This window comes from Anser anser (genome assembly GCF_964211835.1).
Source record: "Anser anser genome assembly, chromosome: 2".
In the NCBI taxonomy this organism is placed as follows: Eukaryota; Metazoa; Chordata; class Aves; order Anseriformes; family Anatidae; genus Anser; species Anser anser.
Window position 1 is genome coordinate 44,131,037 of NC_139721.1, and position 16,415 is coordinate 44,147,451.

The 16,415-nt window shown below is 40.6% G+C and overlaps 1 protein-coding gene across 2 annotated transcripts in view; it reads right to left on the reverse strand.

The window, feature by feature from the left end:
• LOC310894147 (chloride channel protein C-like) overlaps positions 1-16,415 on the reverse strand; it is an 84,472-nt gene that overhangs the window by 38,465 nt on the left and 29,592 nt on the right. Inside the window, exons 9-11 of one of the 2 annotated variants that reach the window (XM_083823916.1) lie at positions 15,639-15,739; positions 14,975-15,146; positions 13,229-13,400 (exon numbers count right to left, since the gene is read on the reverse strand). In XM_083823916.1, the coding sequence (XP_083680042.1) occupies positions 13,229-13,400; positions 14,975-15,146; positions 15,639-15,739 (445 nt within the window). Of the gene's footprint in view, positions 1-13,228; positions 13,401-14,974; positions 15,147-15,638; positions 15,743-16,415 lie in introns of both variants that reach the window. The other variant, XM_083823915.1, reaches the window with a different exon arrangement.

A 16,415-nucleotide genomic window follows, 5' to 3' on the forward strand; every position in this document is an offset into this window, starting at 1 on the left:
CTGCCCATTCGGGTACTCTTGGCACACCTTGAGTGAAAAACAACATACTTCACCTTCAAAAAGGAGCAAGCCTAACTCACACAAAAGCACTCTGAGAGCTAACTCACACAAAAGCACTCTCAGTAGGTACTAGAAGCACCCACCCAGGGAATTAGTGCCAAGTAACCAGCACGTTGTAAATTCACACTGGAGCTCCCTGCAAGCCAGTTCTGCCTGCAGACAGGCCCTGGTAAGCACAGAGCGGCCGCCAAGCAAGCCCAGCCACGGCCCAACACAATTAGGAACCCATGTGGTCCAGGGCTGGAAGATGATGCAGCCTCTCCTTTAAAAATAGTTATCTGTTCAAACCAGTTCCTAAAAAATCTAGGAAGAGAACAAGTTATACAGAGTACTAAATGGAAAGAGAAAATAAAGGTTGACAAAAACAGAGAAAGGAAGGGGGAAAGTTGGGGCAGCCACCAAACACCTACAACTCTTCAGCAATTAAATGTGATGTTTCATTTATTGACGTTCATTCCAAGCCTGCATTTTAGGGGCTGCTTTTTAGGATGCAATTTACTCTCTGTGTATATTGCCAGATTTTTTTCTCCCTTTTGATCTTCCGGGTGTAGCAGGCTGTGCCAAAAATTTCTTTGCCTAGGGCACCCATCTATGCAAAGCCAGCAGCGCTAATAGACGCTGGAAGCAGTCGGCGCTGACACTTCATACATCAGCAGCCTAGTAAATTGCACCTATTTTTTTCAATATTCTCTCTATATACAAAATATTGAAATATATCATTTGCACACACATGCGCACAGACCACAATTAATTTATTAGCACAGTTATTCAAAGCTCTTTAAATATCTTCTTTGTCACCGGAGGCACTTTTCAACAACCCCCACGGTCCTGAGTTTCTCAGGCCTCCACATCATTATAATCTGTTAGCCACCTTCATGTTAGCTCTGTTTTATTATATAACACATAATTATGCATTTCATTAACAGCATCACCAGGCACAGTACATCAAAGAGAGAAAGGCAGCTGCCCAGGAAATTCAAAAAGATGCAGTTTACTTAAATCTCACTGTTAAAAACCCTCCCCCCTTTTCAATCAAATGGTAGTTAATGTGTTTCAAACATTTTACTCCATCTCAGAGAACAGAGGCCAAAGAACCTCATTAGAAGCAAGGCTGCTGATACAGTAAATATTCCATGAACCCTTGGTATTTCCAATAATGTAAAAGAAATATCACTAGACAGCTAAACGGTGCGACCCAATTTTATTTCTTCTACCAAAAAAACACTTAGCAAGAGAGCTGTCTTGCTATTTGCAGCCTACAGTGACAAAAAGAAGAAGAAAACAACACACACAAAAAAAAGTATGACTGCAAAATGAATTAAAATGTGTTCAAACAGAAAAGCTACCTGACAAACTGAACAAATGAAAGAAAAAAATCTACTTCCTTCCCATGATATAACCATCAGCAGCCTGGGTAGAAGCAAACTCTCCAACAGAAATATTTTGTCATTCTTCACAAGCTTACACACACCTAGCTGAAAGCACTGGAATTTGGAAAATATTTGGGAAAAAACAAGCAGCTGCTGGAGAAGACAACATGTCTGAGAGTGAGTAAAAAAAGAGGGGGCATGGGAAGGGACATGAAGCCTTGGTCCTACAAACCAAATCCAATGGTTTTGAAGTTAAGGTTGTAGCTGGCACAAAACACCATTTCTGGGCACGGTTTCCTGGTCTCCATGTGACCAGATTTTGTGGAAGAGCAGACATTTCCCCAGGATGCAACCAGATGCAATCAGAACTACTCCCATTTGAATTTTTTGCTACTATTGATTCAACACACCAAGAAAAACATCATTTACAGTCAACAGAACGTTTCCAAAGAGTAGAGGGTTTGTAGCCAGCAGAAAACTTGTCGTCGTTTTTTTCTTGCTCAGAAGCAAATGCCAACAAGGTTGTAAACTGATGGCTTGACATGAAGAAGGGGAGGAGTTAACAGTTCCCTATTCACAGCAGTAGAAGAGTTGTTCAAGCAGCTTTCTTGAGAATAGGAGTTTATGGAAATAACGTCTCCCAGGATTAAGTTATTTGTATTATGACAGCCATTTGATAAACAATGCAGCTCTGCATTTCAATTTCTTTAGTCTCTGGATTATGATCTGCTGGCCCTTAGTAACCTGTGTGTTGAACACTTGAGTCACTTTCCTTCCCACTTAATAATGTCATAAAAACGTTATGAATTGCAATGTTGTTATCATTGTCCACTATTTCCAGCTGGGCTTATGCCAAAAGAGGCACCTTCCTCAGTATTGATCCAGCTGAATACTCCCTCCCTGAACTTCCATTAATCTCTCCTTTTAAAACTGAGTGTAAAATCTTCCTTTCCCGTGCACTTCACCTTTAAAGAAATCCTTTATAGTTCTAGGACTACATCCATTAACTCAATTCACTTTACTGTATCGCCTTATCACTCATCACCATCGCTGCTGGAAATTTTTGGAGAAGTGGGATGCTGCAATACAGTAAACATAACTCTCTTTAAAAGTCCTGTTAGCCCTGAGAAGTTATGCATTCAAGTTCCTCACTGCTGAAAATGATTATTTCTTGCAGCCTCAGGCACACGAAGCTGTGCATCATGCTCTACAAAGGACGACACACCCAGGGTAGGTTCACTGTAAGGACTTCCTGCCAAATCCCCAGTGCCAGGAGAATTGCACAATTAGCAGGATTCTTGCTCGTATTCGTAACTCTGTTAACTATTCCAGGCCATTACAACGAGTAGGCAGCTTCTAGCGCCCTAGAGCTTAATTACTGCCAAGGCAGAGCACAAAAAAATGTCTGAGCACGGGGTGCATATTTTTTTCTCTTTAAGCAAAATAGTCCTAATTAATCACACCCATCCACTGCTTCTTAATTCATTTTAATTCATAATGTTCAGTGAGATCAAGCCTCATTTTTCTCTGATGTGTATTTTAATACTTGCATGAATTTTTTCTGAAGCCAACCAGTATTTTGTTGATGACTTCCTTGTTTATGGAGAGAACAACTTTTCCTAATTCCAAAACCAAGCACAGCAGTAGGAGATTACTAAAGAGAACTTAGAAATACCCAGAAAAGCTAAGTAATCCCTGGAAACATATCAAAATCCTTTGAGTCTCAGTCCTTGGGAATTTGGACAGAAGAGGCTATGCAAAGTGGAAATGTTTGATTTCTTGTTTCAGTCCCTCAAGGCCTATAAATACACCTGTTTTGACAGGCTGTGGCAAGGGATGCAGTGATATAGGAAATACTATAGGTGATAGCAGCAACTCTTGCCAAGATCCCCTGGAAAGATATCTACCTGTGATTTTTTTTTAATCTGTCTCTTTATCTTGGGTGTATAGCAGACACCAAACCCTGAAAGGAGCTTTCAAAGCTCTAAATCCCAGGAAGACAGCACCAGTGCATGTTGTGTCAAGTGAACTTCTCATTAATAAGTACAGCAGTATTTTGTATGTGTCCTGCTGATTATGCCTTAGCATTCAGCAGGCTCACATGTTAAATCTAATCAAAACAAGCACTGCACTGTATAATAACCCATTTAAACAACCTTGTACTTTTTTAACCCACCATATAGCAGAATTCTTTGAATTATTATTCATGAGCATTTTTGTGAAATAACAAAGGGAACTGCAATGAATCTCTGTTATGTTTAAGCAATGCTAAAACCAACAACTCCAGAGTGCCATAACTCTCGTGGCCCCAGCTCCCAAGGTTTAGAAAAGGCTGAAGAAGGAGCCCCATGACTACAGGCAGCTGAAGAGCGGACACTGGATTTACGAGGTCTCTGTGGATCTTCCTCACTGTTTGATAAACGCTGTATGCCACAGGCTGTGAACTTCATTTCAGCTTTAACAGCAGTAGGAGATTAGACCTTAAATAACAGCAGAAAGCTTACAAAAGCTTGCTGTTCTCAGATCTAGCGTAGGTGATCATTCACTGAGCCTCTAGTTTCTTAAAGTACATTACAAAATCTGAGGTCCTGAAACGGTTCCCCATCCCCTTCTCTGTGAGAGTAGTTTCACTTATTTCATTTTCCAGACAGGCTACTGCTGAAAAATACACAGTGCTTTTCCTTTAGTTGGAATACATTCAACAGAAAATAATAGGACTTAATGTATACAATAGCTTGTTGATTATGCATTGTTACTCCATTATATAAATGGTTGGGTTTAACTTTTCGGGTTTAAAATGAACAGAACACTACTGTACATCTCCCTTTCTTTGTTAAAATGTGACCGCTTACTGTCAGATTAGGAAACACCTTTAAACTCACCATTCAGACTCACTGGGCTCCTCCTGACAGGTAGAATAAGCAGAGCCAATGCTTACCCTGTTATGAATAACTATAGCCTTAGAGATTTTGAGAAATTGTTTTGACTAGGGTTTAAACTCTTCATTAAAAAAAAAAAAAATCAGACAGCTTAGTAACAGAAAATTAGGCCTTGTCAAAACAGCTTCTGTGAACCATCTCAGGTGTAATCAAAAACGTTAAGTGAGCCCTAAAGTATTTAAGTGTGACAGGCTGATGCATTGAACAGTCTAGCACTGGGAAGAACCTGCCAGCTGAGTTTCCAGATAATTAGGCATTTCCTTTGCCTGCCTTGAAGGAAACATGATATGAACCATCTTAAAAACTACATTTGTCTCCACTTTTCCAAAAGACTTTTCTTTTCCCAACAAAACAAGGTGGAACAATCAAGCATGTGGCACTCTCCTAGGGAATTAAAATGAAGAATCTAGCCATGTGGATGGTACTGAGCAAAACTAAATTTGAAGTTAAGTAACCTTGCTGAAGTGATTGTACTGAACTGTTTTTAAGCATTTATAATGCTGTGTTGGTGTAGAGGAGAGAAGAACTTGAACCTCACTGTAGAGGGAGCACATCCCATTTCCTGCCCTTTTCATAGGAACTCTACAGTACACATCATATTGACCAGCAGGGAAAAAAAATGCTTCCTGGTAAGGAAAGCACCTAAGTATGTACTCATTCTAAAGTAAGCGTGACAATCTTGTCTCATCTGCACCAACATCACAGGACAGATGCTGACGTGACCTGTTTCCCGGAGCCGTCATTACTCCCACACAGAAATGGCTCTCCCCATAGGCAGCCATGTGCTCCGTATCGTTTTCTCTCCAGAGCACCAGGCTGTGGTTGCCCCAGGAGTCCAATGTCCCTTTCACGCACTTCTGTCTTGAGCAAGTCAGAGGGAGGCACAGCCAGAGGTCTCCCAGGGTCTGTGCTGCCAAAGGAGGTATTCATTTCTTACAGTCAGTTCTTTCCCTTCTCTTTGTCTGTTCCCTCTCCAGTACTGCATACACCCTGCTAAACAAAGAGGAGAAAGGGAAAAATACGACTTGAGCCTTTCAAATAAATTCTCTTTTCTTTGAACAAAGGTCAGGGTAAGGAAGAACATAGGGTGGGAGTGGTATAACCAGAGTAGCCTGAGGTCGGTCTTCAGGATATATGACCTGAATCACCAGACAACTCCACCGTCGCTCTCTCTACCACCGTGCAACTTTTTCCTCTCTAAAGCCCGCCGTTCTGGAATTTGCACCAGAGGCTACAGAAGTCACCAGTGGACAACAACCTGACAGTTTGGGTGTTTTTCTGTTTCTTTTAGAGATGCCAGAAAGCATCTCAGGTCTGGCTGTACAGGCTGGCCTGAGACATGTCCTCATGCACTCAAGAGTTCTTTCATTATCACTCTTTCATATCTCAAAATGAGAGAATAGCTACCTTTAGGACATGTCCCATTGGCTACCATTTGTGCTTCTGTTTTGTACTATGCTTCTCCTTTTCCACATGCTTTCACGGCTTTTTCCCTCTGTGCCTGCCTCTACTCAGTCTTGCTTACAACAACCACGCACCTTTTACCAGTACTCACTGCCACCATCATTTGTGTCCCACACCCAGTCTTATTCCTCTTGAAAAACAAACAAACAAGAAAACAGGCAAAATGTTGAAACTGCAAGAACAAAACACATCCTGCCCATCTGGGCAGAGGGGAGGAGGACACAGTCCTCCTTGGGGATCTGCCTCTCTCAAGAACGACAGTAGGCGTCTCCTTCCCACCGACAGACCTTGCTCAGCAGAGCAGCTGCTGGGCTGTATAATCACTTGCTCCTGTTTCAACTAGGTCCAAGAATCAAACAGGGATTTCTGGCCCCAAGCCCCCATTCATTAGAGCAGCCGGTTACATGGGGTTTCTAATTTAAGATGATAATAAACCCCTCAGGCTAGAGAAAAGAAAAAAAAAGAGGTAGGCTTACTGTGGTAGCTTTTGTCCCAGAGATAAATCATTTTCACAAAGTTTGGAAAAAATACTATTGGCAATATTCTGAAGGTTTTTAAGTTAAAAATATAACAGAACTTAATGGTTTCAGATGCTTTTCTTGACAGTGTAACAGAAAAATGACTTTAATTTGGAAATTTGGAAACAAATTAAATTTGGCAAAGAACTAACACATAAGACAGCCCAAATGCATTCTGTAATTTGAAAAAAAAAATGAAAACAGATAAGATACTGTGAATTAAAAATAACTTCTGCACATTAAATTCTCATGAACTTTCATTAAGGTTTGTATTACACGTCCCATATGTACAATTCTATGTTGTAATACACTAGATCGCTTTATTTATAAAATACCTTGAAAGCTACTGTAAGTTAGAGCCAGAAAAATGACTATATAAAAATGTTATCTTCTCACATTACAACTTCATTTCCAATGTGTGTATTTAAAACAGAAATGCAGTCTCCATTTCAATATTTCAGATACACAACTGAACTTTCTAAAAGTTCAATGCCAATTGAATCCATGTATAATTCAGGCATATCTATTTATTTTACCGATAAAAACCTGGTGCCAAAGCTGAAGCAACTATATGAGAGATGAAGCTGGATTCTTTTCGAATTTGTGAATTACCTACAGACTAACCACTGTCCTATGGTTGAAGTTCTTCTTTACGGATGATGAATGAATGAATCAGAGGGGACTTGTTCTGACTTTCTTGGGCTGAGTTCACAAGGCTACCATCCAGAAAAAAAAGGGGGTTGTTCTGTTTTTCCCTACAAGCACACTTTTTTTACGGAATGTTCCTGTGACTTGACAAATTGTTTATCATCCCTACAGAGCAGTATTTCTTAGGTTAAAATCCAAAAAGCTTTGATTTGGAATGCTCTTGTGGTGTCTCGTGAGAATTTTAAAATTGGATATAGGCTGGCCTCTCAGATTCAACTACATCTTTAATGATGCACTGTGCATTGCCCCCTCCTTCCTAGAACATTCTAAGGAAGTCTCTTTGGTGTTTCATGAGTAGTATTTCATCTATTACAGAGAAATGATAACATGAAACAATAAAGCTCATAGCAAGATATTTCAAATAGTTTTTGCCTTATTTTGTTTTCTCAAGTGTTCAGCTTTTTGATGAAAAATCCAAGGTTTTCGTGAAACAAATCTGAAATCCTAATTTTCAGTCAAAAATAGAGTAGAAGGGATTTTTTTTTGTAATCATTCTAAACAGGGTGATGCTGAAAAAGCAACCTACTGCAGACTTCAATGTTTATAGTCACTCCCACCACAAAGCTAGGTATTGAAGAAACTTTTGCTGTATTTGGCTATAACATTTTTCACTTGAACAAGAAATTGATGTATTTCAAATCAGTCTGTTCTTCTGCTTGCTGTTACAGCAAAAGCACCCTCGGTGTTCAGAAAAGTTTTCTCCTCGCACCTTATTGAATGACAATCCTTATCAATGAAAAGATGGCAGTTTGATGGCACTCTGAGTTTGGAAGGGAACCCCCTTTTCTTCAACTAGATGCTACACTACATTCTATGTGCTGAAATAAAGACTGGTTTGTTTTAAGACCAGAAGGTTTATTAAGTCCTTTAATCTGTCATCTTGCAAAATATCATGCATTTCCTGTAGTTATTTGTGTTCTATTTATCCTGCTGTTCAGGACCTGCCCTGAAGAGCTGTCACAGACTGAAATCTAAAACCCTCCATTTCCTGAAGTCCGCTCCACAGCATGACAGTGCCATAGCCCCTGAGCCCCTTGCTTGGGGGTTAGCTTCTCCTCCACTCAGGAAGAACACAGGGCTCCTGTAAGCAAGCCCAGCTTTGAAACAGCATTCATTTTGTGCATTTAATAATTTACCAAAAAAAAAAATTTTTTAAAAATGATATGAACTAGGGGAAACACATTACATTACAATAATAAGTACATTATAGAAAAGCATGTGCTCTGTAGTTGGGACTTAAGGGGGACTTGAAGTCAGCTTGTTCAAAGTGTATTCCTACTGTCCCCTTTTCTTACTAGAGCAAGATGCTAAAAAGCCTACAAGCAAGTGAACGGGTCTCACATAAGGCACAGTTTGCACTGAAGACACTTTGCACTTCTGCAGAAGCACTTCCTTGAGTAACATGCAACTCCCTTTGCAGGCTCTCCTTGTTGCCAGCACAACAGTCCTGGGGCACTCGCAAAAGAGAGGGTGAAAAAGAGCACCCAAATGAGAGCACTGTTTCACTGCTGCACATCCTGTGAGCTCACTCTGATCTCTGCTCCCAGCTCAAGGAGCAGAAGGGAAGAGGGGAATACAGGAGGCCCAGGTGGTGGGAATGGGCCCCATCCGAACAGAAGCAGAGGCTGCTAAAGGCAAAGAGGCACTAGCATTTTGCAAGAGGAGGAGCATGGGGCAGTGCCAGCGGAGCAGCCGGAGCTGTAGGATCACAGAACGGTTTGGTTTGGAAGGGACTTAGAGATCCCCTAGTTCCAAACCCCCTGCCATGGGAGCAACTGAGCCCCAGACACAGCCACTAGCAATCCAATCCATGGCTCTCCTGCACCGTAGAGGAGGAAGCTGTGGTGGAAAATAGCACAGTCCAACTGCTCTCAGCATGTCAAAAGGTACAGCTATATTGAATTTTTCTTTCATCCCATTAGATGAGAAGAAATCCTAGAATGTACACATATTAACATTTACATTTAATCCAAGTGTAATATATACCACAATTTTCTTGCCCAGCTAATGTAGAAGTTACTCACCTTCACCTGTAAAATAGAGCTCTCACATATTTAGCTGAGACCTCACTTAGGAGAAAATTTAAACTGATGACAATTTCTGGCCACTGATTGTCTCTCTTTAGCAACAACGTATACAAGCCAAGCTTGTATCCTTTAACCACTGGGCAACACAGCTGTCCTGTGAAAACCCGGACACCAGGCAGATTTTACATGTGTTTTAAACGTCTTATGCTTACTTTTCTAACATCTTATATCACCATTCTGCTCATCCTGTAACTTTCCTCTAATTAGTTAGATCACATGGTTGCCTGTGTTACAGCTTACATCACACCTGTAAAACAAGGTGTGCCTCTCATATCTACAATAAGTGCCCATGGCTGACACTCTAAATTTCTTGTGAAAGGACTTAAGCTTCTTGAGAGTCACTCTCTCAGAGGAAGTGAGAAGCCTAGCCACAGAATTTGCAGCAATACATCCTGCCTACAATTTGAGGTAAGCACATTTTGTCTGAATTAGAAGTACTGAAGAAATTCAGAGAGAGCGAAGAGGTTAGGGCTTAATTGCTGCTACTTGCTGATACTGCTATTGCATTGCACTTATCTAAGATGACCTGTATCCCTGCTGTGAAGCATGTCAGAAGTATAAGTTACAAATGAGGCATCCAAATTATCCAAAAAAATAAATGTTCATTTTAATTTATTGATGAAAAACACATAAAAAATATGAAATTTCCAAACTATAGGACATACAGTAATGTAGTTTAATATGTACCATGCTCTGCCACTGTGCCTGTCCTGATGTAGGCATCAGAGAGCAGAAAGCACAAACCACTTTCATCCCTGATCCTTCCATACTGCCTTATGAATGAGCTGACTTTGCATACAGCTTGTTATTTCTGCCATTAACTTTTCATAATTCTCTGACCCACCATCAGATGGTCATTTTATTTCAGTAGCAAGATCCTGCTCATTAGCACCAGCCACTTGTTCATAGCAGCCACACCTGCCATTAGCTAGAGAAGGAAGGACCTTAGGCAATTTAATCCCCTATGTAGATTTTCCTCTGGCTTGTACAATGACATGGCATTTCCCCGTCCAAATCCTAAGGAACATGCTGTTTTCTCCTTTATTCTACATCTGTTGAAAGACTGATATTTCAGTGTTTCACACTCAGAGGAGGTTTTTGAGTCTTAACCTTTTCACAATTTATCACATTCCCCATATCCATCAGTAAAGATCTTGAGAAATAAATCAGGCCAATAAACTGATATATTGCTTTAATTCTGTTTGAACAGAGCTGGCAGGAAAATGGAGAGAATCAAGGCTACTTTTCTTCACGTGTGAACAAAAAGGAAGACAACTCATAGGTCAAAGGATCCAAATCGGTATAAATCAAGCCTCTTTCTGAGGCTGGCTGCTGAACAGCTTGTCCATAGGAGCATCACCAGTACTGGATAAGAACACTAATTCTAGGCTAGCCCAGTACCGTCCTTTCTCTTCAAGCCAGTGTTTTGTCTTTTCAAGGCAGCATGATTGAGAGGTAAAAATACAAAAGGGATGATAGAAATACAGAATGTCCTAGACACAAACCACACCTTGTAGGAAGATGCTATTCCTCTTCCTACACCTAGAGCCACGAAGATCAAGGACACACAACACAAAGACACGAGAGACAGAAGGCTGCGGGAAGGCACATCATAAGGCTGGACCGCGTGCTCGCCAAGGAAAATGTCACCACATCTACTGTTTGCCACAAAGAGCTGAGGAGGATGAGGGTCAAGTGTCAGCATGGGGGGTAGAAAAACGCAGCCAAGAAAGAAGAGGTGGGCAGATGCCTGTGGGGTCTGCCATGAGAAAAAAAAAAAAAAAAAAGGAAGCATTTTACAAACCTGTTCACTGCAAGTCCCACACTCATAACTGTTTCCAAATGGAAGGCCGTGTGAAAAGCCAAAGCAAACATTCTCAATTCTTTTTGAACCCATCAGACAATATAGGAAAAATATGTGCATTTTATGGTTTGAGGGCACAACCTTTTAATTATGTTTTTGCATTGTCATGTCCAAGACCTTTTTTCTCCTCAAAAATTAATATTTCCTCAAGCAATGCAGCTATTTATCTTGGATGAACATGAATTGAAACACAATCTCCCTGTGCAGAGAGAGGCACAGAAGAGTTATAACATGACACCTAGGGGAATTCAGAACACATTGCAATGCAATCCTAATCATTTTTCTAGTGCCTTTTCAACTGATTTTTGTACAGTTCTCTTAACAGTTTCCAGCTATTGTTTTGCACGTGCTGTACATGCATGCTCAGGGAACTTGGACAAAAAAAAAAAAAAGTGCAGGTAATTGGGAAGGCAAAGAAAAATTGAAGCAAATAAAATGTAGGGGTTTTTTCCTCTCTACTAGAGCTGAATTAAATGTGGTTCTGTCATCCAAGACCAGCAAGTGTTCTGGCACACATTCACCTCTCAGTTCCCTGCAACAGCCTCATGGACACAAAGCTAAGGAAGATGTCAATCAGCTGCTTTTGCCCCTGAGGACCTATATCTGCAGCAAGACCCTAACTTAATGTTTTATAAACAATACTTCAATGAAGATTTATTGAGTTATTGCAAGAAACTTCAGGCTAAAAATTCTTCTACTTCAGAAGAGACATTACAGTTAGTGGCAATTGGAGCTCTCAGAAACTTACACCTATTGTTCAGGCATCAGCTTTCCCCACTTTGAGTCTTACAGATCTCATAGCTGGCCAACAAATCATACAGATCTTCCAAAAGATGTCTAATAGCAATAGCATAAGCAAAAATAACAGAGTACATTTGTTCTTAAAGGCTAAGCAAGCACTAAAGTATCACAAGGACACTGAAGGAGGAGTGTTTCCGTAATCATTCTAATTATTCTTTCACAAGAGACAAGCTTGTATGCACTTACACCACTTCCAAGTTAAAATATCACAAAAATGCTTCCTACACAATTTACACAGCCTATCACTAAAATGAACCCAGCTCTGAGTTAGTGCCGATAAGCAGCTGCTTTATCAAATGCTGCGCAACAGTGTACTAGGAGAGAAAATCCCCGCTTGGTCACTTTGGGTGAATTCCGACATCTGCAAAGATTTTAATGAGATCTTTTTGGGCAGAGGCAGCCAGGACTTGGTTTAGTCATAGGTGAAATTTCCACGTTGTGAAAGCTTGCCCTTGTGACCTCAAAATAACTTCTGTGTTGATTGAGCTGAATTTCAGCTGCACCTTACAACTCACCATCGCCAGGTGTTGCAATCAGGGAGGCTCAAAGAACCTCCTCTCTAATTAAAAGGCTGTTCTTTGCACCTTCTTTATTTTTCAACTTTCAGAGGTTTGCTTTGAAAGTATTGCAGTGTAGACTCAAAGTATTCTGCTATAAAAGGAGGAGGGAAGGCAATTTGAATGTGGAGGGTGTTGCAAGGGAATCTCAAAAATCTGAAGTCTATAAGGCATAAATTTATCAGAGCGACCTGGGAATCTTCCCTTTGCATCACTTGTCTATACTACTGCAAATCCTTCTCTCACTTTGTCCAGAAGTCTATATTCAGCCCCAAAATAAAAAGGCACACTGCACAAGACCCTCAGCCCCTCACAGAAGTCAATTCACAAGCCAGGCAGTGTGGCCTACTATTTTTTTTGTAATCTGGAAGAAACAGAGATGGTATATTCCGCTTCCTTGATTGTAAACTGCTGAAGCTACTATCATTTCTGTAACCAAAAGATGTTTGAAAAATAAGAAAACGGAGGGGAGGGGAGGGGAGGGGAGGGGAGGGGAGGGGAGGGGAGGGGAAGGGAAGGGAAGGGAAGGGAAGGGAAGGGAAGGGAAGGGAAGGGAAGGGAAGGGAAGGGAAGGGAAGGGAAGGGAAGGGAAGGGAAGGGAAGGGAAGGGAAGGGAAGGGAAGGGGAGGGGAGGGGAGGGGAGGGGAGGGGAGGGGAGGGGAGGGGAGGGGAGGGGAGGGGAGGGGAGGGGAGGGAAGGGAAGGGAAACCTCTCCAGGCAAGCTAGAAATAACTAGGCCAAGAATTTATTTCTCTGTGGTCCAATGTGTGTGGGACACTATCTATGGTTCATTTAGCTGCAGCAGCAAAAGCTCAGCACAACCTCGGCCACACAAACACCTGAAAACTTAACATACTTACCATTATAACAGTGAGTGAGATAGTTAGTCTTGACACTCCACTGAAAAAGGAGGCAGCTCCAATGGCAGCAAACAGACCTGGATCAATCCATGCTCCGTATTCATTAGTTTGAACACCAAAAATGGAAACAAGAATCAAACCAATTATTCTGCCATACAAAGCTCCTGTGTACCTGTATGTAAGAAGAAAAAAGAGCACTCTTTTTGCCAGTGATCCTGTTTTCTAGAAGTTCTTCCAATAACTTGCTAGTCCCAGATTTAATCACAAACTTCTGTAACAACTCCTTTCCCCAAAAAAACTCTAGCTTCCTTCCTTATTATGAATGATTACTTAGTTCGTATCACTAGCATGAAACTGCCAAATTTGCTATAATTTCAAGAAAAAGAACTATCAGCATGTGTTGCTTAATGTTGTTCAAAAGCAAATGAGAATAAACCTTACAGGAATACAGTCAAAAATACGGATTACAGATGTACGCACAAAACAAACAAACAGAAGAAACACTTCTAGAGCTCCAGCTTTATATAATTTCTTAAAACTAAGTCTACCTGCGCCCCATAAACCTGGCAAGTAAAATGTTACAACCACATAACAAATGGGGAAATGGAGTAATAGATATTATATTAATGACCTGCCCAAAGCTAAGCAGGAATGAAGCTGTGAAGAGAACCCAGGAGTCCTCAAACTAGCCATGTGCTACATTGAAGAACAAAACCAAAATTTAGCACAGCTGAACATGTAATTGCTGGGGTGAGACACAGCATTTAATTCCATATGCAATTAAATATACATTTCCAAGTGTCAGCCCATGAACTGGATTTGTACAGGCATTCACCTTCCAGGAATGGTGAATTATTATTATATATAATATAGGCACATATGTGATATATATTATCTGACTTGGGGAGCATCATCTTGCACTATTACTCTCTCTTCTTTTTTTCTCTCCCATTTATTCATACAGTTGATTCATTCTATTGATAGGTGCAGTTCTAAAATGGTTACAAAAATTAGCTTATCAGGAGCTGGCTGAAAGTCTTGACTATCAGTATCTACACAGCCAAATATGCCATGCTTCAACAATCCCTACATATCAAAAAGTGGTTTAGACCTCAGCTTGGAGAGGATAGGAGGTGAAAAAGAGGGGCTACTCAGGGGTATGGCAAAGAAAGGAGGTTGTACACAAATTTCTTTTCAGAGTTTTTTCGGTATTTGAATTGCATCATGCTGGATACCCACCCTCCTTGATATCCAACATCAAATCTCTCAACATTACAGATTAGAGCAGAGTTCTTACAACCACAGCTTTCTAAAAACTACAACAAAAGACCTAACAGCAGTTTTCTCCAAAGTCTAGGGTGTTGATGTCCAAGATTAAGATTCAGGCTATTATGTGCATAAGAAACAGATGAAAAGTCTGGATCTGAACTGGTATTTCTACAGTTACAGAGATGGAGCCAGCAGTCGAGGCTCTCTCTGGGTCCCCAAAGGATTCAAATGATCTATACTGGAAAGTACACAGTTTTGGCTATCATCCTTCTACTGCTATTCTCAGATGATTTTTCTTCATTCTTTTCCACAATTTTAGCCTCTCTTTCCAAGCAAACCATCCTGTTCCACCTATGCAACCTCCTCCAAGCAATTATAGCTTTGCTATTGCCAACCTTTCAGCTTACAACTCAGGTTGTTGCTACTCAACACAGGCCTTTTGTATAGACAGCTCAAACCAAAATGGGCAAAGCTTACAGCATAGGAATAACCAGGCCACTGGCAACAGCAGAACCTGCAGTCCAGCAGCTGAGGATGAAATAAAATGCCAAAGCAGTGCACAGGGATGTGTATCCAAATTCCTCATGAGTCCCACGTTTAAAAAGATATGTGATCCCTTGCTTCCCATTTTCAACTAGAAGCGCAGCAGCTGCAACACAGAGGAAGAGATGTGGAGAGATACAAAACAATAAAAGGATCCCTTACAAAAATCCATGCTGAATTAGTCCTCATTTGCCTAAGCATGACAAAAGTCAGTAAAGTATATAAATCAGTTAGTTTGAGTTGACGTGACAAGTTATCTGAGGCATTTTCAGGAAAACAAGGAACATAATTTGTTCTTTCCAGTCTGCTGTGTGATATTAATATTGAACTAAACAAGGAGAAATAGCAACCAGTTAAGCCAGGGAATGGCAACGGTACTTCTTTAGCAGGGCTCTTTCCTCATCCTTTTCAGAGGTAATAATTCAGAAACTTCCCAGTGTATTGGGATCAAATATGGGATTTAGTTCTGACACATCCCTCCAAAGGGAGAAGTATATTCTTTTGAAGAAAACCTACATTACAAGTAAATATACTTGGATATCACATCCAGTTACATACATCGTTTGTTCTCTGGTATCAATCACTTAGCTCACCTTACCTTGATTGAAGGTTCGATTAGAATATCTGACTCCATCTGGACCAATCCATGATGTGCTTGGTGAACAACCATATTCTGAAATTTCCCTCTTGAACAGATTTCTGCTTAAACATCAAAAACATACAAAAAATCTATTAAATGGGTGAATATAACTAACCTTAATGATTGCACAGAATGTGTCTATTAGGTATAAATTTTACACAGAAAGCCTACTTTCCCTTTCATCTCCCAGTTAAGTTGTTTTATTCACTAATAAATCTAGTTTACTAGATCAATTTATTAATTATTCCATGAAATTAATAAACCTGGTTTATTAATGTTCATGTTCCTCTGCATAAAGCTTCTGCTGCTGAAAACCAAAATTTCTGAAATCAGGAACCACATTGCACTACCTAAAACTGGGAAAACAGGGGGAAAAGAATGGTTTAAAATGCACAGCCTGGCCTTGATCTTGTAACTGTAAAACAGGATCAACAGACCAGAATTCTGTCACTCCTGATGAACATTTCTGTGGGTAAGCACAGCATCCCAAGCTCTCAAATGCATCTGCAGATGGACAGTTTAGTAAAGGAGAGCACCACAGAGATCAGGAAGGACTCAGAGGTTCCCATCTCCCACAGCACTGCAGGCTGTACCCAAACCACACCTAAAAGATGTTTGTCCAGTGCATTCTCAAAACTCTCCCTTGGTAAATACTGGCACCAGTTATTTCAACATCGGAAAACTTGCAACTCAGACTGCCGGTTATCATGCTGACTATAACCAGACTTTTCGTAC